We start from the raw sequence: 24,707 nt of genomic DNA on the forward strand, positions 1-24,707 counted from the left end.
GGGGTCCTTTGTATTTCTTGGGACTGGATCTTTGAGTGCCTCTCTAGGCTTGGAAAGTTTTCTTGCAGGATTTCATGGAATAGATTATCAATGCACTTATGAGTCTCTTCACCTTCTGGGATGCCAATTATCTGGATGTGTAGAAGTTTGATGGTATTTAGTATTTCTCATATATTATTCTCAAAATTTGGGGCCATTTTCTCAGTCTTGGTGGTAGATTTTTCTAGGCCAGCAATTTTCTCTTCTATGTCTGAGATTCTATTTTCTATATGATCTAGTCTGCTTCTAATACTTTCAAGAGAGATTTTGACTTTCTGTATTATAGTCTTCATCTCTAATAGCTCCCTTTGATTCTTTTGTAAAGTATATAATTCCTCTTTTAGTTCTTGCAAGAATTTCCTCACCTCCCGGAACTCGTCAGCTCCTTTCTCCTTTCTCTTCTGCAGTTCATTGTCTCTGTTCTCTTCCATCTCTGTTAGCTTTGCCGTTATGAATGTTCTAAATTCTTTATCATACATTTCCATGATTTCCATTGAATTGTCTGTGGATGAAGAGGAGTTATCCTTTTCCCTTGGAAGAGAGGAGGTATTTTCTTGTTTTCCCGTATTTCTTGTGGCCCTGCAGTGATTTCTATTCATCTGATGGAAAGTGTTTTTCTTCCCAAACTTGAAGTTCAATCTGAGCGTCCAGGAGCATGTAGAAAAGGAAACAGAGAGAGAGAAACAACAGCAACAAAAACAACCAAGAAACAGAGAAAAAGAGAAGAACTAAAGAAAATAATTTTTTTTAAAAAGAAAGCAAAAATTAGAAAACTGCATGGCGTGCAAGCACGCTGCACGAAATCACTAGTTCTCAGGAGTCATGAAGGTGTCTTCTGAAGCTTGCTCCCTTGCCTCTCCTGGCTTCGGAGGAGGAGAGAGGATTATTAACAAGATAAAGGGAGAGGAGGGGCTGAAAGCCTAGAGAAAATGCTTTACCTTAAAAAATTTTAAAAAAGGAAAAATTTTTAAAAATTAAAAAAAAAGAGAAGACAGAGACAGAGGTAGAGATAAGGAGAGGCAGAGGCAGAGGCAGAGGCAGAGAGAAGGCTTGAGGGAGCTCCTACCACTGGAGTTTTGGGGCTGGAGGCTAAATTATCAGTAGAAAATCTTCATTTCTTTTTTCCCTGAAATCACTAGTTCTCAGGAGCCATGAAAGTGTCTTCTCCTTTCTCCTTTTTTAATACAGTATTTAGTGACATAAATTTCCCTTCAGTACTGCTCAGTGTTATTTCACAAACTCAAGAGATGTTGTGTATTCATTTTTTATTCAGTTCAAAATACTTTCTAACGTCTGCTTTGATTTCTCCTTTGATCTATGGGTTATTTAGAAGTGTATTAGTGTCCAAATAATGAGGGGATTTTCCCAACCATCTTTCTGTTATTTCTATTTCACTGTAATCAGAGAATTTACTGTGTATGACTTGAATCCTTTTGAACTTGTTGAGAATCACTTTATGGTCTAAGATGTAGTTAATTAGGTCTGGCTGGTTGATTCTAGCTTATCTTTGATAACTTTCTGCAGATCTATGCCTTCAATTATTCAGGAAGCAGTATCAAAATCTTGTGCTATAATTGTGTATTTGTCTATTTCTTCTTTCAGTTCTTTAGTTTTTGCTTCATTTAAATTGAAGCACTGTGTTTAGGTGATAAACATTCAGATTTATCATGTCTCTAATTTTTTTTTTGACAGAGAGAGTTTTGCTACAGGGCATGTGAGCTTGCTAAAGAGAGAAATTACCCTCTAAGGGGGAAATGACCAGACTGCAATACCTTCTCCTCATTTTCCTCTTGGGACCCTGGGCACACACACATACATGCACGCACACATACACGCCCAGCGTGAGTTTCAAGCTGCTGGGTCCAGCACTTGAACTGCGGTCATTCACGTGAGAGTCCAGTGCTTTAACCACTATGCCACTGCCTAGCCACAATCAACTCTTTAAAAAAAAAAAAAAAAAAAGCTATAAAGTATGTGTGCTTGCTGGTGAGAGAGAGAAAGAGTCAAAGGGAGAAATCACCCCCAGGGAGATGACCACACCACAATCCCTTCTCCTTCATTCTTCTCTCTGGATTTTGGGCACATGCACCCAGTATGGTTTTCAAGCTGCCGGGAGTGAGATTTGAATTAGACAGTTGGTTATGTGGGATATAGCCACCTCAACCACCATACCACCTGGCTGGCCCTAATTCCAGGAAATTATATGCTTTATACTCTTTACTGGAAAAATCTATTTTGCCTGATATTAATCTAGCTTCTAGCCACTCCCACTTCCTTATTACTAGAGTTAGCATGAAAAATCTTTTCCATCTCTTTTTAAAAGAGGGTTCTTGCTGTAGGGTGCATGCACTTGTCAGAAAGACAGAGAGAGAGACAGAGAGACAGAAAGCGAGAAATCACCCCCCAGAGGGATGGCCACGCCACAATCCCTTCTCCTCTATCCTCCTCTCGGGATCCTGGGCACGCACGCACACGCGCCCGGCGTGAGTTCAAGCCACCGGGTCCAGGACACAAACAGTGGTCGAGTACATGGGAGTCCAGCGACATAGCCATTTCGGCTATTGCTAGTCCCTTCTCATCTTTTTTTTTGTCCTTTAAACCTATCAGTGTCTTTATAGTTAAGTGTGCTTCTTGTAGGCAGCATATAATTAGGACTTGCTTTTTCATACAATCTTTTAATTTCTGCTTTTTGATCGAGGTGTTCACAACATTTACACTTAATAACACTGGGTTTGAGTCTGTCGTTTTGCTATTTGTTTCATCTGTTTTTTTCCTGTTTTCTGCCTTCTCATAAATTAATCAAGTATTTTTTATGATTCTACTTTATCTCCTTTGTTGGATTATTAATTATAACACTTTTTTTTTTTGCTATTTTGGTGGTTGCTTTAGGGTTACAGCATTTATCTTTATTGTCTACATGTCAATGACACTATTTCATGTACTTTCATTTCTCCTCTTTAGCATTTATGTCATTGGTATCATTTTACTACCATGTTAGCTATAACAGATTCCAAAACAGTGTTATTATTTCTGTCTAAATGTCAATCATCTCTTTAAGATATTTATTTTTATTTAAGTTTTATTAACTTATTTTTTAAACGTGGCCTTTGCACTCACCAGAGAGTCACAGTGAGAGAGAGGGAGCAAAGTATCTACCCTCAATGGGAAATGGTCACATATCAATCCCCTCTCCTCTATCTCTCCTTTCCTTTGGGATTTTGGGCAAGCATGCACACATGCCCGACAGGTTGTTCTAGTTACAAGGTTCAGTACTCAAACCACATGGTTGGCCATGTGGGATCCAGACACCTTAACCACCAGGCCTCAGTCTAGCCCAAGAAATTTAAAGAAGAAAGCAATCTTATATGTGAATTCATGTAGTTCCTAATTCAGATGTTTCTAATTGCTTTGTGTAGATACAGGTTTCCATCTGATAACATTTTCTTTTTGCATGAGTTATATCCTTTAATATCTTCTGTAGTATGGATCAGCCAATAATCTCTTTCAATCTGTCTGTCTAAAAATATCTTTACTGGACCATGAATTTTTGTTTATCCTTTTTCCGCTAAAGTTTTTTTTATTTACTTCCCTCCTGAGAAGGAAGGGAAAAAGGGAAGGAGGGGCAACTTGGACGAGGTCACACCAGGTTATGATCCACCCTCAGCCTCTCAGTCAGCCAGGACCACAGGCACATGCCTGGCAAGTTCAAGTCGACCTATGATCCATACCCTGGGCCTTCCATCTGGCTGCAGCATCACGCAAGGGCACCCTACTGCCTGCACCACACAGCTGGGCCTAACCCTTGTTTTGAAAAAGGTATTTTTGAAGGGCACAGAATTCTAGGTTGACAGTTTCTTTTTTTCCCCTTTCAGTACTTTAGAGATGTTGCTAACTGCTTTCTCATTTGAACTGCTTCCACTAAGAAGTCTGTTGTCACTCTTGTCTTTGTTCCTTTGCATATAATATGTCTTTTTTCCTTCTGGCTGCTTTGTCATTGACTTTGATTAATTTGATTATGATGTAACTTGGTGTACTTTCTTTCATGACAGTGTTAAACCTCATCTACTGTTAATTTTCATTTCATTACAGTCTCTAGAAGTTTTAGTGTTTCATATCTTATATGTCTCTAGTGAACTTTGAATACATAAAATACACTTACATTAACAATTTTAATATCCTCTAAAAATTGTAACATTTCTCTTAGCTCTGGGTCAGTTTTGATTGACAATTCTCTTCATTATACAGAGTGTTTTTTTCCTGCTCCTTCACACAGCTGGTAATTTTTGACTGGATACAGATTTTATGAATCTTACCTTGTCAGGTACTGTATATCATATTCTGACAAGTCTTTGTAAGCACTGATCAGGAATACAGTTAATTTATATGGAAACAGACTGATCTGTTCAGATCTTCGTTTTATGTTTGTTAGACAGGTCCAGAGCAATAATGAAGGAAGACTTGCCTGAGACTTTTTCTAATGTCCCATATAATCTATACTTTTCTCCATTCCTGGCCATGTGTGAGCAGCAGCCACTGGGCCCTTTGATGCTTTCAGATAGGGAGTTTCTTCATATGTATAACTGATCAATTCTCTGCTGCATGCTCAAGGGGAAGCCTCTATGAATTTTCAGGGGGCTTGTTTTGTTTTTTTTTCCCCTCCTCTGTGCACCTTTCTTCTCCAACAAAGTATATAACTGCCTTAGTCTCCCTGGACTTTTAGTCAAGTTTTTTCAACTCACCTACCCCTGCACTATGCCACCTCAGTCTCTTTTATGGTACCATGGCTGGATCTTTGCTCAAGTTAGTAGCTAAGGCCATTGCAGGGCTCACCTCTTCTGTTTCTCACTTCTCAGGGATAACTGTCCTTCACTGTATGATGTCCAGTGTTTTGAAACTGCTGTCTAACTGGATTTTGGGATTATCATAGGTGGAAGAGTAAATCCAGTTCCTCCTATGCCATAAGCAAAGTCTAGTTCCCTTGTTTTTTCTCCCTATGATGAACCTCAATTCCTCCAAATGACAGTTCAATCATATCCTTTTTTAAAATTGGTAATATGGAAAACCATGAAACATCTTTTTCCAAGCGACCTTAACTGAGTTATTTATGGACCGGCTACTATAGTTGGAATTCTGTTATATACACGGGTGTAGGCAGAAACAACTATTTCATAGAATGATTTTTTTGAATGCCAAAACAAAATAATTCCTTCCAAATAATAAAGTCTTTAGAGTAGTAAACATCAGATCTGACTGGATATTCAACATATAAGCAAGGAGATTAACAACTTTGGAACTGATAATCTCTCATCTATTATGGCAAGAGCTGCCTACCTGATCTTTCTTTATCTCCCGTTTGGTCCCACTCCAGTTTTCCACTGCAAACAGAGTGAGCTGTCCAAAATAAATTTCTGATTACACCATCCCTACCCCCTACCTGTACATCCTGTATGCTGAGTTCAAGCATGTGACTGGTTGCCAGTTGTGTATAGTGCACGTTGATTCCTGTAAGACTCGCAAATACCAGTTCTTCTGGGACTTTATTAATTAAGGATAATCCAATTCCACCTTCTAACTTTACAAGCACCTAAAAGGAACCAAAATATGGCACACAGATTATTTAAAACCTAGCTTGGGTCAGTTTGTGGTGTGGTGGGTTAAGGTAGCTGAATCCCACATTGGGCTGACTGCATGGCTTGAATCCCAGACCTGGCAGCTAAACCACGAGTATGTGTGTGTGCCCAAGATCCCAGAGAGAGATGGAGTAGAAGGGGATGTAATGTGACCATGTCCTCTGGGGGGCTGCTAGCTCACTTTCTCTCTCTCTATTCCTCTCCAAACAGCTCATGCTCCCTAGAGCAAAAATTTGGGCAGGAAAAAAAAAATAAAAAGAATAAACATAATAACAATAAAATAGATAAACCAGTATTTTATCTAGTCAAAATAAAAGGTAGAAAAGAAAAAATAAAAAGAAAATTTTTTAAAATAAGGAGAATATGGGAACCAGCAGTTAGCGTAATGGCTATGTCGCTGGACTCCCACGTAGTCGACCGCGGTTCGCGTCTCGGACCCGGTGGCTTAAATCTCACGCCGGGCGCGTGTGCGTGCGTGCCCAAGATCCCGAGAGGACATAATAACAATAAAATAGATAAACCAGTATTTTATCTAGTCAAAATAAAAGGTAGAAAAGAAAAAATAAAAAGAAAATTTTTTAAAATAAGGAGAATATAACCATAAGAACCAAGAAAATTAAAGGGAATCATTAAATACCACTTGGCTTAACTCTATAAACAGAGGAGAAATTCTAGGTGAATACTGCTGAATCTTTAAGGAATAAATAATTCTGATGTGAGCTGAGCTGTACCCAAGAATTGAAAAAAAAGGGAAAGTTTCAAATTATTTTTGAATATAGCATAAACTGATAACAAAACTCAAGAAAAACTATGTCAGGAACACTATATACCATTTCATTTATGAATATTGAAATGAAAAATCCTCAAGAAAAGTAACAAATAGGGACCAGCAGTTGACGTAAAGGCTATGTCACTGGACTCCCATGTAGTTGACCATGGTTTGAGTCCTGGACCCGGTGGCTTAAACTCATGCCAGGCGCATGTGCGTGCGTGCCCAAGATCCTGAGAGAAGAATGGAGGAGAAGGGATTGCAGCATGGTCATACCCCAGGGGTGATTTCTTGCTTTCTGTCTCTCCATCTCTCTCATGAGCACATAAACTGTATCGCAAAAACCTCTCCAAAAAAGAAAAGAAAAGTAGCAAATAGAATCCAGAAACATTATGAGAATACTTCCTAACAATGTAGTTTACCTAGAATATCCAGGATGGTTCAACACTGGGAAACAGTATCACAATTAATCAAATTAACATGTGTAGAGGGATAAACTATAAATAATTATCTGTAAAATTAAATCCTATTTACATTTGAATTGTTCAACACCCTTTATTATCACCTTACTTTAGCACCACTTATTCTGTTTCCACATAAACTTCAGCTTTCATTTACATATTTACACATTCAGTTGGTAACGACAGTAAGTGCTGGGAGGCAAAACATACTTAGAATTCTATATAGGACAGGAAAAAAAAAAGTCTACACCGAGAAAACCATGGAGCGAAATTCTAAATAACCGAGGATCAAAGAAATAATTTGAGAACATTTAAAACCTACTTCCAATTCCTGCTCTGTATCCGGATTCCTTAATTTCTGCAGTTCTTGTTCAGTAACAGGAAGTTCATCCGTATCATATGACGATCGGTCACTCTTCCGTTGGCAGAAGTCTGTTATCTACAGTCAAATAAAACACCGTATTAAGAGGGCTTCCACTTCTATGGTGAAATCCATTTTTTAAGTAGCTAGTTTATTTAATAATAGACAGACTAGCAGACACAAACACACAGACGAGGGGCCCCTGACATGGTCTCATCAAGCTAAGATTCATCCCAGCCTTCCAGTCACCCAGGATCACAGGTGTGCCTGGCTGTGTTCTGGTGAACTGGGATCAAAATCCCAAGCCTTGTCGCGTGGCTCCAGTATCTTGTAACCGTGCCCTACTGCCTGTACCACTGTGGCTGGGTCATAGTGGAATCCATTCTAACCTATGCCAATTGTGTAGGTCAGAAGTCACTACATGCTTAAGAATCCCAAGGATGCTAATGGCTTCCAAAGCATTGCTAAGGTATGATTTGAGTAATAAAGCAAACTTGGTTTTCAGTCTACATAGCAAACTCAAGTTGTAGACATTATGAGCCTTATATAATAGGATTAGGTATCTCTAAGTGATCTAGAATTAGAGCTCAAGTCAAAATGTGCAAACCTCAAGAGAACACTGCCCTTATTTTGTCTTTTTAAGTGGTATTGTGGATTATAACTTATCACTTTAGAAATGTCATTCCAACATCTTTTCTCCTTACCTCTCACATGACCTAAATCCACAAATCTCTGAGTTCCAGACCTATATTTATAATAACTTTGGGAGATCTTCATGTTACTATCATAAAGCTACCTTAACTCCTCTTTTCCACCCTAAGCTGCTCTGTTTCTATTTTAGTAATCTGGGTTATCATCTTCCTCATTGTTCAAATCGGAATCTTGGGAACCATTCTGGACTCTTTTCTCATTTCCACATTCAACCGAATTACTAAATATGACTGACTCTATTCCTAATTAGTTTTAATTCCTACTTGTTTCTCTCCTTCCTCCTCATGACTATTCTTTGCCCCTTCTTCCCATTCAGGCCACCATAACTTCTCTACATTCCTGCATTAGCCTCCAGCCTGGTCTCTATCTCCAGTTTTGCTCCACTCCAAATCTCTAGCTTTGCAGCCGGAGTGCGTTATCTAAAATGAATTTCTGATCATACCACTCCTCAATGCCTTGTTGCCTTAGAAAATCCACAGGGTCTTTAGTGTGCATCTCAGGGTTTCTGTGATCTAGCCTCTGCTTCTACTGGGTTGTCAAAAAAGTCATAACATATTTTTTTCTATGTAAAAGTGCATCATGGCTTTTCTGATGACCCAATATATTGCTAGCTTTATTTTTACCTTTTTCCATGTGCCAGTTGGGCTAAAAATAACTCTCTCTTACCTGCTGGCCTTCACAGAACGTCCCAAATACTACTATATATTATTTATTTAGTATGTTTGTTGCCACCAACCCTCTCAATTGTAAGCCCCCCCCCCCAAAAAAAAAAAAAACAGGGACAGCTGAATTGTTCAACACCCTTTATTATCACCTTACTTTAGCACCACTTATTCTGTTTCCACATAAACTTCAGCTTTCATTTACATATTTACACATTCAGTTGGTAACGACAGTAAGTGCTGGGAGGCAAAACATACTTAGAATTCTATATAGGACAGGAAAAAAAAAAGTCTACACCGAGAAAACCATGGAGCGAAATTCTAAATAACCGAGGATCAAAGAAATAATTTGAGAACATTTAAAACCTACTTCCAATTCCTGCTCTGTATCCGGATTCCTTAATTTCTGCAGTTCTTGTTCAGTAACAGGAAGTTCATCCGTATCATATGACGATCGGTCACTCTTCCGTTGGCAGAAGTCTGTTATCTACAGTCAAATAAAACACCGTATTAAGAGGGCTTCCACTTCTATGGTGAAATCCATTTTTTAAGTAGCTAGTTTATTTAATAATAGACAGACTAGCAGACACAAACACACAGACGAGGGGCCCCTGACATGGTCTCATCAAGCTAAGATTCATCCCAGCCTTCCAGTCACCCAGGATCACAGGTGTGCCTGGCTGTGTTCTGGTGAACTGGGATCAAAATCCCAAGCCTTGTCGCGTGGCTCCAGTATCTTGTAACCGTGCCCTACTGCCTGTACCACTGTGGCTGGGTCATAGTGGAATCCATTCTAACCTATGCCAATTGTGTAGGTCAGAAGTCACTACATGCTTAAGAATCCCAAGGATGCTAATGGCTTCCAAAGCATTGCTAAGGTATGATTTGAGTAATAAAGCAAACTTGGTTTTCAGTCTACATAGCAAACTCAAGTTGTAGACATTATGAGCCTTATATAATAGGATTAGGTATCTCTAAGTGATCTAGAATTAGAGCTCAAGTCAAAATGTGCAAACCTCAAGAGAACACTGCCCTTATTTTGTCTTTTTAAGTGGTATTGTGGATTATAACTTATCACTTTAGAAATGTCATTCCAACATCTTTTCTCCTTACCTCTCACATGACCTAAATCCACAAATCTCTGAGTTCCAGACCTATATTTATAATAACTTTGGGAGATCTTCATGTTACTATCATAAAGCTACCTTAACTCCTCTTTTCCACCCTAAGCTGCTCTGTTTCTATTTTAGTAATCTGGGTTATCATCTTCCTCATTGTTCAAATCGGAATCTTGGGAACCATTCTGGACTCTTTTCTCATTTCCACATTCAACCGAATTACTAAATATGACTGACTCTATTCCTAATTAGTTTTAATTCCTACTTGTTTCTCTCCTTCCTCCTCATGACTATTCTTTGCCCCTTCTTCCCATTCAGGCCACCATAACTTCTCTACATTCCTGCATTAGCCTCCAGCCTGGTCTCTATCTCCAGTTTTGCTCCACTCCAAATCTCTAGCTTTGCAGCCGGAGTGCGTTATCTAAAATGAATTTCTGATCATACCACTCCTCAATGCCTTGTTGCCTTAGAAAATCCACAGGGTCTTTAGTGTGCATCTCAGGGTTTCTGTGATCTAGCCTCTGCTTCTACTGGGTCGTCAAAAAAGTCATAACATATTTTTTTCTATGTAAGTGCATCATGGCTTTTCTGATGACCCAATATATTGCTAGCTTTATTTTTACCTTTTTCCATGTGCCAGTTGGGCTAAAAATAACTCTCTCTTACCTGCTGGCCTTCACAGAACGTCCCAAATACTACTATATATTATTTATTTAGTATGTTTGTTGCCACCAACCCTCTCAATTGTAAGCCCCCCCCCCCAAAAAAAAAAAAAACAGGGAATGTCTGTTCTACACTAGAATACGCACAGTTAATAGAACTGACCAGCTCTAACAAGTGCTCAATACATAACTGTTGAATGAATGTGCTCATTATTGAGGGCACAGGCCCTGTACCTTTTGGTTCTGTGTGACTAACTTCTTTTAGCTGTAAGGTCTCGGTTTAAATGTTACTTCTCTTACGATGCTCCCCTAATCTCCAAATCCAGGGATACAAATCCTTTCCATATCCCATCCACTCCTACTCTCAAAACACAATTGAACTGTGTGATTACAAACCTCAATCTTCTTGTTGTTAATGTGTTACTACAAATGTAGCAATTATCTAGACTTATATTAGTATAATAACTAATAACACTGATAATATTAACATGCACGGTTAACTGACTTACTCTGTTAACTGCTTTCTACCTAATTTTTATAGTACTTTAATTCTTACAACCTAGTTAAGTAGATCCTAGCCCCATTTTACAGATGAAGACACCTTATCCTCACACCCATCATAAATATGTTCAAAAGGTATTTTTTAAGTGACTTAACCACTGGGGAGGGGTAATAAGAGTTTCATGTTAGTTCGTATGACCAATCGTCACCTGGAGTGCCCTAGTTGGTCCATCTGGGATAACTCTGATGGATAACATTCCAGAACCAGGTCTCATCTTTTGGTTAATAAATTGCTGTTCAGGTGGAACTGGACCCAGAAGCTCCATGGAAGTGTCAGGACCAAGAACAACTTCAGCTCCATCAAATAAGCCAGAAAGCCCACCTTTGGCCTAAAAGACATTAAACACGTTGTAAAAACGGCAAAATACACCAATTCTGACAATTTAATATGCCATTTTAGGCAAGTTACTAAATTTACATTCTATTTTGGAGGTTCATGATCAATGTAGAAAAAGCTTTGCCTATTTAGATAGAAAGCTATGCTGTATGAACTTGAGGAATTATGAAAAAGACATAATTCCATGAATAGAGTATATTGGTTTAACTCTGACTTGCAATAACTTTAAGTCATTAAAATAAACTTTAAAAATTAGTCTGGTCTGGCCTTATAGCCTAATGGTTAAGAGGATGAGATTCCACATGGCTGACTGTGGTTTGAATCAGGGACCCAGCAGCTTGAAAAACACATTGCGGGGACCAGCAGATGGAGTAGCGTTACATCGCTGGATTCCCACATGGCCAATCACAGTTCGAGTCCTGGACTCAGTGGCTTCAAACTCATGCCAGGTGCATGTCCATGCATGCTTAGGATCCCAGGAGAATGGAGGAGAAGGGATTGTAGTGTGGCTATACCCCCTGAGGGGTGATTTCTCACTGTCTCTCTGTCTCTCCAGTGAGTACACATGCCCTATAGCGAAAATCTCTCAAAGAATGAGAGAAAGAAAGAAAGGAAGAAAGAATACACTGAGTGGGAGGCAGCAGGTGGTGTGCAGGTTGAGTCACTGAATTCCCACATGGCTGACCATGGTTCGAGCCTCGATCTGGTGACTTGAGGATCACGCCAGGTGTGTGTGTGTGTGTGTGTGTGTGCATGGCCAAAATCTCAATGTCTGTAATGGAGGACAAGGGATTATAGTGTGACCATCTTCCCGGTGGGTGATTTCTCACTTTCCCTCTCTGTCTCTTTCTAACAAGCACACACACCCTATGGCAAAAACAAACAAACAAACAAACAAACAAACATGCCGAAGCTATGTGGAGAAGAAGGGATTGTGGAGTGACCATGCCCCACTGGGGGCGGGGGTAGGTGTTCTCCTCCCCACCCTCCATGAGTGCACACCCTCTGGCAATTAAAAAAATATTAGCTAGGGAACCAGCAGTTAGCGTAATGGCTATGTTGCTGGATTCCCACGCAGTCGACCGCGGTTCGCGTCTCGGACCCGGTAGCTTAAAACTCACGCCAGGCGCGTGTACATGCATGCCCAAGATCCTGAGAGGAGAATGGAGAAGGGATTGCGGTGTGACCAGCCCCTCTGGGGGGTGATTTCTTACTTTCTGTCCCTGTCTCTGTCTGTCTGTCTGGCGAGCGCACGCGCCCTATAGCAAAAACCTCTCAAAAAAACAGAAAATTAGCTAAATCCAGCTGTTTCTTTGAGTATTCTCATTAGGGTTGCCTAAACACGTGAAATATTCTGAAAATAAAATGAGTATTATCATCATTCAGCTTCCCAAGAGGAAGCAAATTCAACAGCTGAAAACCCCTAAAATATGGTGCATGCCAGGACAACAAACTCGATATTCAAAAGATGGTCCCTCTTTGGGACCAGCAGTTAGCATAATAGCTATGTTGCTGGACTCCCACGTAGTCGACTGCGGTTCGAGTCCCGGACCCGGTGGCTTAAACTCACACCAGGCGCATGTGAGTATGTGCTCAAAATCCCAAGAAGAGAATGGAGGAGAAGGGATTGCAGCATGGCCATTCCCCCTGGGGGGTGATTTCTCGCTTTCTGTCTCTCTGGCAAGCGCACGCGCCCTATAGCAAAAAACCTCTCCAAAAAAAGGAAAAAACAAAAAACAAAAAACAAAGATGGTCCCTCTTTTAAAATAAAATATGGAGCTGCGAATGTCACCTGATGCCCCGTCACTCATGCTTTCAGAGGAAGGCAGCTTTTTGCTACATGCCCTGAGAAAAATGAAGCCTACGGGATGATATCTGCAGGGAGTGAAGACAGGACTAGGGAAGATAATAGCAAAGGGCATCTCAGTTTCCTTCGCTCATTTTAAAATACTGAGTAATGAAAAGAAGACTTTGAGCTGAGCTTATAGGCCAGGTTTCATCACAGACAAAGCTCTATAGAATTGCTGCAAGTTTAGAAAGAAAATACAGATATAGCCTAGTGAGGGAAGTGTCAGAACGTGTTCTAATGCTTTCAATTACTTAGCCTAGTAAGACGTAAACAAGCTTATTTCTCGAACCGGAACACATTTTGCTCTGTTGAATACTGTTATTATAAAGTCATTTACAAGTAGAGAAATGATGAAATAGATAAAAAATAAATAAAAAGAAAGAAAGAAAGAAAGGGATTTTAGGAGGAGGAAAATGCTCCAAGAGAATTGGAATAGATGGGTTTTAGAGAAAACAAGAAGTAAAGTCAGGGTCAGATATGAATCCCAGCAATTATAGGAAGTCCTCTTTTGCCTCTAGAAGTCTGAATTGTATTGCTAATTGAAAATCACAAATCCATTCCAGATGTGTGCTTCATATAAGTAAGCAGCTTGCCTTTGATGAAAAAGCTCAGGGCAACAAAGATAAAGAAAATAAATCTCACCAAATGGCAGTCAGGAGCTCCTCACAGCTTTGCTGTGGAGCGCCACTGCTCTGGAGCATAATCTCTCTAATGAAAGGACAGCCTGGTTTCTGCTAGAGACAAATACACTCAGAGTTCTCTCTCAGGGGCCTAAGGTTCAAGTGTTTATTTTTGCCTAAACCTTGAGCTCACAGAACACATTCTCACATGCTGTTCTGCCACGTGCCCAAACCTCTAAGCTACCTTCTTACTTCACTCATCTCAGATCCACGGCTACCATTCCCACATGAAAGCCAGAAAAGGCAAAAAATCCAAATGTATGGTCATTTTCCAAAGATATATTTACTTCTAAAGTACCTAGTATTGGACCAGCAGGTGGAATGATGGTTAAGGTGCTGGACTCCCACATGGCTAACCATGGTTCAAGTCCTGGACTCAGAGGCTTGAAACTCACACTGGACATGTGGGCGTGCACGCCCAAAATGGAAGGAAAATGGAGGATAAGGGACTGTGGAATAGTCATCTCTCTGGGGGGGGTGATTTCTTGCTTTCTCTCTCTCTCTGCCTCTATCTCTCCAGTGTGTGCGTGTGCATGCTCTATAGCAAAAATCAATCTCTTAAAATAAAATATAGTACCTAGGATTGTATCACGGGCTAGATTGTACGAGTAAAGGACAGAGGAAATTGTCTAGCAATCTTCATTCTGACGTTCACTTCAACTTACTCAGGCACCATTCAGAATGCAAAAACCAGGAAGGGCATGCACGAGCTGTGATGATTTCTCGGCAGCCTACAAAACACTTCACAAAAGCCTGCTGTGGGTATGGTCCCAAATTCACAGTTTGAAACTATCCATCTAACTTAGTGCTGAACTTCTAGTCGACATTTCGCTTTCTTTCTTCTTTTCTTCTTCCCTTCTCCCCTCCCTCCCTCTCTCTTTCTTCTTTCTTTTAAAAATCACACAGGTAACTTATGTCATCAAAGAAAAAAATCCATATTAGCAAATAAAAAAATCCCATCACCCAGAGGCAATTGTCCTTAAACATTTGCTATATATACAACCTTCAAGAACATTTCTTGTATAAATATACAAAGAGGCACAACAAAAGTTTCTTGATGTGGGGCCAGCAGGTGAAGTGATGGTTAAGGTGCTGAACTCCCACGTGGCTGATCATGGTTCAAGTCCCAGACCTGGTAGTTTGCTTTCTCACTTTCCTTTTTTCTTTTTTTGGTCGAATTGAAATAAATAAATAAAAATAAATAAACAATTCTTTTAAAAGAAAGTTTCTTGATGTTCTTTTAACTAAAATGGAATAACAGAATACATACTGCTCTATAATTAATTTTTCCCATTTAACAAGTTACCATGTCTAACCTAGTTGAGACTCTTCTCAGGGAAGGCCCAACCACTGCTTGCTCCAACTCGGAATGCCCAGAAGTACCAACCTGGACAACCAACCCATGTAACCCACAGGTCAGTTTTCCTTCTCGGAAACTCCACGTCTGAGTTGTGCTTCGCCTGCGGTCAGGCTTTCTTAGCATCAGTGGCTCATATCTGGAAAAGGAAAGTGCAGAATCGTCTAAGTCACAAAGTCAATTATTTCAGGCCTAAAAATAATAGGAAGATCATGGACGTGCTCTTCTTCTAATACCTTTGCTCTTAAAATCTAATGGGCACAGGGTCAGCAGGTGGCCTAGTGGTTAAGATGCTGTACTCCCATAGGGTTGACTATGGTTTAAGTCTTGAACCCGGCAGATTGATAATCACAGGAGGTACATGTGCACGGATGCCCAAAATCTTAGGAAGAGAATGGATTGCAGCATGGCCATGCCCCCCAGAGGGTGATTTCTCTCTTTCTATCTCTCTGTCTCCTCTAGAGAGTGCATGTGCCCTATGGCAAAAAACTTAAGAAAAAAAAAAATCCAATGGGCAGTTAGGTTGAATTCTATGGTGGCTAGGCATTTCTTTCTCTTTTCCTTATTAGTTTATTTTTTATCTTTACTATAGGGCATGTACACTCACTGGAAACTGGCAGACAGAAAAAAAGAGTGAGAAAGAAAGTGAGAAATCACCCCCCGACCCACTCAGGGGCTGGAGTGTTGCGCATGAAACAATCCTTTCTCCTCCATTCTTCTCTTGGGATTTTGAATATGCATGCACATGTGCCTGACTGGCCCTAGGAAATAGGAATAAAACAAAATAGAAAGCAATGAAGGAATTCAGAGTAATTAAGACTTTAAAAATTCAAAACACAACACTGTAAAATAGGTTTTCACACTCTCACAATGACAAGTTATTATGCGGTATGGGATGGAATATCTTCTAAATATATTTAAATCTCTTCAGGGACCAGCAGTTGGCATAATGGTTATGTGGCTATGTCGCTGGACTCCCATGTAGTTGACTGCGGTTCAAGTCTTGGATCCGATAGCTTAAACTCACACTTGTGTGCCCAAGATCCCAAGAGGAGAATGGAGAGAGGATTGCAGAGTGGTCATCCCTCCAAGAGGTGATTTCTCGCTTTCTGTCTCTGTCTTTCTGGTGAGCGCACATGCCCTATAGCAAAAACCTCTCAAAAGAAAAGGAAAAAAAAAAAAAAAAACACAAAAAAACCAACCTCTTCAGTAGTCTTAGTAGTCTTTTTCTGGTCTTATTTCTATTTTTTTTTTTTAATGATAGAAAGTGAGTGCACACCACAAGAGAGACAGAGAAACAGAGAGGGGAGCACTATCAACAGGGTCTCTTCGCACTGGGATCGACTCTGGCCCACCCTCCAGCTCCCCAGGATGCTGGGCTGAGGCAGATGCAGAAATCTGAACCCACTGTCAGTCACATGGCTTCCAGCCTTGTAGGGCACTCTTGTTACCACTGTGCCATTGCAACCAGGCTCTTATTTTGTGTTTTATCTTGTCATCTACAGTTTCTTTGAAAGTAAATAATCAACTGAAAACAAATCAATTTATTTCATGGAGAAACTGAGGTATGGGCTAACAAAGAACTTATCCAAACTTACAGAGCTGATTTTAATTCAAGGAGCTACTCAAAAAAACGCATTTGTGTGCTGGATAGTTGAGCAGTGGTGAAACATAATATTCTGTGAGGCAGATCTACATGGGAAGGTTACCAGTTCAAACCTGGAGACCTCCCTAAACACACCAGTGTGTGCATGCCAATGATCCTGGGCTGGATGGGGCTAGTCTGCAGTGTCAGAACCCTATTGGGAGTGTTGTAGCTCTCTCTCTCTGAAAGAATTACAAACTTAAAACATGTACACACACATACATTTGACTATTCTCTTAACAATTCAATGTCTGTTTTCAAAAGATTTAACAAAATTATTAGAAAGATTAAAAAAAAAAAAAAAGAAACTATCCACTTCTAGGGAATAAGGATAGATGAAGTTTGGATGAAAGAAACAGTCACTTTAAAAATATATGTATTTTTTGCCACAGGGTGCATGCTTGCCAAAAAGATAGACAGAGACAGAGAAAGGGAAAAGTAAGAAGTCACCCCCTAGGGGGGATTGGCCATGCCATAATTCCTTCTTTTCTACTCTCCTCTTGGGATTTTAGGACTACATGCACATGTGCCAAGTGTGATTTTCAAGCCACAGGTCCAGCATGCAAACCATGATGGACTATGTAAGTGCCCAGTGCCTTAACCACCACACCAAATGCTGTCCCCAAGAAATATTCACTTTTCATACATTTCTTTTTATTGCTTGAATTTTTTTATTATTGGTAGGAATACTGTCACAATAGCTTAAAAATATAAAATCGGGGGACCAGCAGTCAGCATAATGGCTATGTCGCTGGACTCCCACGTAGTCGACCGCAGTTCGAGTCCCGGACCCGGTGGCTTAAATTCATGCTGGGCGCGTGTGTGCCCAAGATCCAGAGAGGAAAATGGAGGAGAAGGGATTGTGGCATGGCCGTCCCCCCTGGGGGGGTGATTTCTCGCTTTCTATCTCTCTTTCTCTCTGTCTGTCTGGCGGGTGTACGCGCCCTATAGCAAAAACGTCTCCAAAAAAATAAAAATTTAAAAAAATAATAAAATGAAAGGCCCAATACTCGCATTTGGAAATATGACAGATTTCTGTCATTGAAGAAAAATACAAATGTAAATACAAATTCTTGGTTCATTTATTAAACCCTTGTATTTTGGTGTGCATTTTCTCTGAGTCTGAATATGAAAGCAGTTGCAGCTGACTCAAAGCTGCCTAGAAAATTACCTGTTGTCAGTTACTGCAGCCAGACCAGCAATGTCCAGGATGGCAGAACCCTCAGTGGAGCGGGCAGCAGAGGGCTTACTGGGGTTGTGAGGAACCGAAGAGCCCTCATGGGCCAGCATTCCTGTTCCCGTCATCCTCCACAGCTGAGAACGCTTTCCTGGTTCCTGTCGGCAGATTGTACAAAAGGCAGAGTAAATGTGTGCGGCCATAGTGAGGTCCTCACTTCATGAGCTTCCTGTGAGAGGCGAGTGAGTTCTCGAAGAGGAATGGTGCTGTGACACTTCTCCATGTTACATAAATGCCTAACTCAAACTTCCACCGCTGTCAACCCCTCATAGCACTGAAAATGAAATATGCTGAACTACTGAACCAAATAACCAAAAATTTAAAAATACACTTAATACTTATGTTTTTTTCCTTTTTAAAATGAGGGGAAAAAAATAGCTGGGCAATCACCTCCAATAGCTAAACTGTCACAATCACCAATGTTTCCGAGGGTCGCCCTTAGGTGCCCTGATCTTAAAGAAGGATCCAAGTATGTAGAGTGATTAGATGATATTCTTAATATCTAATCACTGGTAGTCCTCATAATTCACAGATATCCAGAATTTATCAAAAGCCCCCAACCCACAATGTTTATAAAGGAAGTTCAGATGAACAATGTGGGGATTAGGGACACCCACCCTATGCACAGTAAAAAATCCACACATAACTTCTTTTTAATTTCCTATAGGGAACATGAGCTCATCAGACAGAGAGAAAGTGAGAAAGCACCTTCCAAGGAGGGATGACCACACCACAAACCCTTCTCTGTTCTCCTCTTGGGCACACACACGTTCTGCATATTTTTCAAGCTACTGGGTCTAGGACTTGAACCACACAGTTGACCATATGGGATCCAGTCACTTTTACCACCATGCCACCTGGTTGGCCCCAGATATACCTTTTGATTTCCCCAAAACTTGAGTGCAGGGGCTAGCAGGCGGCCTAGTGGTTAAAGTGCTGACTATATGGTTGAGTCTCAGACCCAGCCACTTGAAAAACACTCCAGGTACGTGTGCGTACATGCCCAAAATCCTGCGAGGAGGATGGAGATAGGATTGTATTATAACCATACCACCTGAGAGATGCTGTCTTGCTTTCCCCCTCTCCCTCTCTCCCCCCATCTCTGACAAACATGCAGGCACTATAGCAAAAACAAACAAAAAACAAAAAACAAACAAAACAAACAAAAAACAAAACAAAACAAAATTAATTACAAATTGCCTACTATTGATAAGAAGCCTTAACTGATAAACACATATGCATAAGCACATATTTTCTAAGTTAATGTATTATATACTGTATTCTTACATTAAAAGAAGCTAGAGAAAAGAAAATGTCATTAAAAAAGTCATAAGGAGATAAAATACACTTATAGTATCTACTAAAAAAATCCACATGTAAGGCAATCTGAGCAGTTCAAACTCCAGTTATACAAGGGTATGCTGTGTGAATTGTCCAATTTTTACATGTTCATTACATACAATGTAAAGGTGGGTGTAGTGCAAGGTATATACTAAATTGATTGCCACTCATACTTTTTTTCTTTCTTTCTTTCTTTGGAGAGGTTTTTGCTATAGGGAGCATGCACTCGCCAGAAAGACAGAGAGAGGCAGAGAGACAGAAAGCGAGAAATCACCCCCCAGAGGGAATGGCCACGCCGCAATCCCTTCTCCTCCATTCTCCTCTCGGAATCTTGGTCATGCACATACATGCACCGGGCGTGATTTTAAGCCACTGGGTCCAGGACTCGAACCACAGTTGACTATATGGGAGTCCAGTGACATAGCCATTACACTAACTGCTGGTCCTGCCACTCATTCTTAATATATATTCTACTTAGGAATATTTTATAAACATCAGTTAGGCATCCAGGTCAATCATGAAAGCCAATATAATACAATATATACTAGAAGTAGTAATAACAATAAACAGTATTACTGAGAATCTATGTGCCAGGCATTGGTCCATGGGATTTATACATATTAACTCTTTACCCCACCCCCCAAATCCAGTGAGTATATGTTATTACTCTCTTTGTTTACAGATAAGGAACTTAGGGCTCAGTGAAATGAAGTAACTTCCCGTGGTCATTTAACTGTACGTGGTAGGGCCTAGATCTGAAGTTCTATAGCTCGATTCCATAATAAGCACGCTTAACCTCCTTAGATGCTGGCCTCTGAGAAACAGTCCATATAGTTCCACTTCAGTAATATCTACGATCCAGCTAGACCTGTCAGGATCACACACTACTCCCAACTAGAAGCTCCTCCAAAGCAAAAGTCATGGGGTACAACAAATTCATTCACGTACTATCTCTGTACTAGAAGACAGCTTTTGTGTACATTCTACAAAACAAAAACTACCAAAACGCTGCAAGGCCAGGATTTGAGACTCAGTTGCATTGTTTATGAGCAACATGACCTGGGACAAACTACTTAATCTCTTAGCACCTCTGCCTCCTGATCTGTCAAACTGGAAAATTAAGTGACCTATTATAGTTATAAGTATAACAAATGCAAGGTACTTAGCAAATGCCTGGCACAGCGTATGGACTCAATAAATGTTTGCTATGTTAGTATCATTATATTTATTTATGCAGCACTTTATGAACATTATTTTAGTTGATCCTTTTAATAAGCCTGCAAATGAAGCTCAGAGAAGAATGGGAAACACCAGAACCATTCAGACTGGGGAAAGATGCTATGCTCTTTGTACCAAGTGCTACTGCCTCCTATGCTTGCCAAGAGAGAACACTGAGCTGCATGTTTCCACCTCCGATTCCTACATACTTGCTTTTCTGTTCACATTAAAAGAATATATCTCAGGGCCAGCAAGTGGTATAGTGGTAAAGGCACTGGACTGCCACATGGCCAACCATGGTTCAAGTCCCAGATTTGGCGGCTTGAAACTCACACTGGATGTTGTGTGCATGTGTGCCCAAAATCCTGAGAGGAGAATTGAGAGGGACTGCAGTGTGGCCATCCTCCCTACTGCATGATTTCTCATTTTCTGTCTCTTTGGTGAGCGTACATATCCTATATCAAAAAAAAATCTCTCCAATCAATCAATCAAACAATAAAAAGAACACATCTGTCTGTAGCACCAGGATCAACATGGAAAAGCACCTCAATTACCTGGTGACACAGATGCCTGAGTGAGTACAAGTTTTCAAACAGAGATTTCTTTATTGCTTATCCCTGGGTACAGGCCCATCATAATTTGGAAACTACCAAAATTTCCACTTAAAGCCGAAATGCATCATTCTCCTTCTACTTCCCTTGTCCCTTTCCCTAACAACTTAGTCCTAAAGCCTTTAGATGGAATGAAGGAAGGCAGAAGTCCATGGGGACTTTATATGTTGGGGTGGGGATCATGGTAGCCTAGCGTGGGATGGGTGAAGTCCATGTGGGACAAGGAAGACATCTATATGGGTGATGAGGCAGCCAGGGTGGGTCACCAAAGTCCCAGGTGGGTAGTGCTGACACCCGTGCCCAAGAGCTGTGGAGTGGAGCCTAACTGGAGCATCAGAGAGACAGAGGTGAAGAGGGCACTTTTCGAAGGGTAGAGTTGGAAGGGGGACTGACCAGCATGTGGAGATCAGAGCCCAAGGAAAGTAACCACATTGGTGATGGACAGCCATGGTATCAGAGGATAAGTTACATTATGGGGAACTGATCAAATCAAATCATTCTCAGTGCTGGACAAGAGAATTACGAATACAGAAAGGGTGAAAATTAGAATGGCCTTTGTGATGTTGGACTAGAATCAGAAATACTAGAGTGAATTACTGGTTTTTCATATATAAATTGACATAAATACGTATGTGCTATAAATTTGTATATAAAGTACACACTGTATGCAGATATGTATATATACACAGATAAAACCCTTAGCTCTCTCCTCTGAGAGCTTGGGAACAGCAACAAAGCACACATAGTACACATGTCTCATGTTTCTGAATTCTAGTCCCTAATTTAAAAGATCATTAAGGGAAAAGAACATTTCTCTAATATGATTTGAAAAGAATGTCTAATTACTTTTTTGATGTCTTTTTCTTTCTTTTAAAAATTTATTTATCAAGAGAGAGACAGACAGAGACAGAAAGAGAGAAGGCAGTCAATAGAGTCTTCACCCCACTGTCTTCCTTCAGCCTTGCAGCTAGCCAGGACCACAGGTGTGCCTGGGGTGTTCAAGGAGAGCCATGATGCAAATTCAGAGCCTTCCCAAGGCCTGCAGCATCACACAGTAGTCAGTGTCATTACTGCTGGTGCCACTGTGGCAGGGTCTACTTTTTTCTTTTTTTTAATACTGACTTTAACTCTGCAGTCAGCACAAAAAAGGGACATTTTTGTCAGTTTCATAGTTTTTCGATTCAGTTTAAGGAAATGATTAAGGAAGTATTGCAATACAAAAATGCGGTAATGAAAAAGATACATCCCCCCACATTCAAGAATTAAGTTCTCCATAAAGGGCCTCAACGAGAAGAGGGTGAACCTACAGCAGGCATCATGGCAGAGTGGGAACAAAGAATTGGCGCTTTCAAGACTCCAGTTCCGTACTTTGAGCAAACCATTTAACTGAAGTTTCCATTTCTTCATCTGTAAAACAAAGACTCTGGACTAAGTAATCCTGACCCCTTTCTAGCTCAAAAACCTTCTTCTAAGCTCCCATTTCTAAGCTTTCTTACCTTCTTCTTTAAAATGACTCTCTGTGTCTTTGGTGAGACATCCAGGACGAGCTCTGCACGGGTAATGGCCTTGTTGGAAGCAACAGGTCTTCCTGTTCCTTCCTGCAAACTAGAATTATAAAAATTAGTAATAAGTACACATGCACATGTAAATATACATGAACACTCATACATATATATCTAAGTATTCAAAATCAAATGTCTAAAGTCCCTATTAAAGAAGAAAACAATTTAATGCATAGAAGACAAAGTTTGATTCAAGGAGCAGAAAGATTAGAGTTGTCTATTTTTTTCCTGCATAGTTAGACCAATTTGTTCTAAAAAATACTAGGATTGGGAACCAGCAGTTAGCATAATGGCTATGTTGCTGGACTCCCACGTAGTCGACCGTGGTTCGCGTCCCGGACCCGGTGGCTTAAAACTCACGCCGGGCACGTGTGCGTGCGTGTCCAAGATCCCGAGAGGAGAATGGAGAAGGGATTGCAGGTGACCATCCCCCCTGGGGGGTGATTTCTCGCTTTCTGTCTCTATGTCTCTCTCTGTCTGTCTGGTGAGCGCACGCGCCCTATAAGCGAAAATCTCTCCAAAAAAAAAAAAGAAAAAAAGAAATACTAGGATTTTCCTTTCAACTGATAATTTTAGTGACTTAAAATTCAGATGTAAAATGATGAACATTTATCTCTGGAGGTCAAAAAACAAACAAAAATAAATAAATAAAAACAAACAAACAAAAAAACAACAAAAAAAACAAGTCAGACATCCCAAGGAACTAAAAATGAGCTCTACTTTGCCAGGCAGGAGATCCTCATCATTTCACCCTCAAGTCATATAGGAAATGAGAAGTTCCTTTAGACTGAAAAGAGTTTATAACCATCTTCTTCTAATCCAACTGTGTTATATTTCTCTGTGGCTTAAGAATCATACGTTTTTGGGACCATCAGATTGCATTGTGGTTACATCACTGGACTCCTAGGAAGTCAACTGCTATTTGAGTCCTGGACCCAGGGGCTTTAAACTCGTGTCGGGCATATCTGTGCACATGTCCAAGACCTTGAGAAGAGAATGGAGGAGAGAGGATTGCAGCTCGGCCATCCCCCTGGGGGATGATTTCTTGCTTTCTGTCTCTATGGTGAGCGCACAAGCCCTATAGCAAAAATATCTCTCAAAAAAAAAAAAAAAAAAAAAAGGAATACTAAGCTTTATAGAACATTGCAGTCTGGCCACACCGGGGTATTTGGCTGAGCCTTTATCTAGATTATTCCCCAGTTTTCATTTATCTCAATTCTCAAAAAATGTATTTAAAAATCTAGAGTTAAAAACTAGTCTTCATGACACCAAAAGCACAAATGACAAAAAAAGTAGACAAATTTTATCAAAATGAAAAACTTTTGTACTTCAAAAGATACCATCAAAAAGTAAAAAGAGCAGTCATGGTAGCATATGCCTATAAACCCCAGCTATTGAGGAGGCTGAGGTAGGAGGATCGCAAGTTTGAAGCCAGCTTGGGTAACAGCAAGACTCTGTCTCAAAAAAAAAAAAAAAAAAATTAAAAAGATAACAGATCGGGAGAAAATATTTGCCATTCTTGTATTTGCTAAGAACTGGAATCAGACTATGTTTTTTAAAAAACTTATAATTCAATAATAAAAAGGCAAACATTTCCATTTTAACATGAGAAAAGAATCTGCACAATTCTTTAAAATAAAAGATATAGAATTAGCTAATAAGCACATAGGTAGATGTGCAAAATCATTAGTTACTAAGAAAACGCAAATCAAAACCATAATGAGAGGGACCAGCAGTTAGCGTAATGGCTATGTCGCTGGACTCCCACATAGTCAACCGCAGTTCAAGTCCCGGGCCCGGTGGTTTAAACTCACACTGGACGTGTGTGCATGCGTGCCCAAGATCCCGAGAGGAGAATGGAGGAGAAGGGATTGCGGCGTGGCCATACCCCCAGGG

The 24,707-nt window shown here is 40.3% G+C and overlaps 1 protein-coding gene across 6 annotated transcripts in view; it reads right to left on the bottom strand.

Moving 5' to 3' along the window:
- Positions 1-24,707, bottom strand: part of VPS13D (vacuolar protein sorting 13 homolog D) — a 323,690-nt gene that overhangs the window by 137,479 nt on the left and 161,504 nt on the right. For all 6 annotated transcript variants that reach the window (XM_006145295.3, XM_006145292.3, XM_027770624.1 and 3 more), the window contains 6 exons: positions 22,746-22,854; positions 18,014-18,177; positions 15,228-15,336; positions 11,124-11,303; positions 9,004-9,120; positions 5,474-5,623 (listed from right to left, as the gene is read on the bottom strand). In XM_006145295.3, the coding sequence (XP_006145357.1) occupies positions 5,474-5,623; positions 9,004-9,120; positions 11,124-11,303; positions 15,228-15,336; positions 18,014-18,177; positions 22,746-22,854 (829 nt within the window). The remainder of the gene's footprint in view (positions 1-5,473; positions 5,624-9,003; positions 9,121-11,123; positions 11,304-15,227; positions 15,337-18,013; positions 18,178-22,745; positions 22,855-24,707) is intronic.

Source organism: Tupaia chinensis, unplaced genomic scaffold, assembly GCF_000334495.1.
Source record: "Tupaia chinensis unplaced genomic scaffold, TupChi_1.0 Scaffold000146_1, whole genome shotgun sequence".
Taxonomy (NCBI): domain Eukaryota; kingdom Metazoa; phylum Chordata; class Mammalia; order Scandentia; family Tupaiidae; genus Tupaia; species Tupaia belangeri.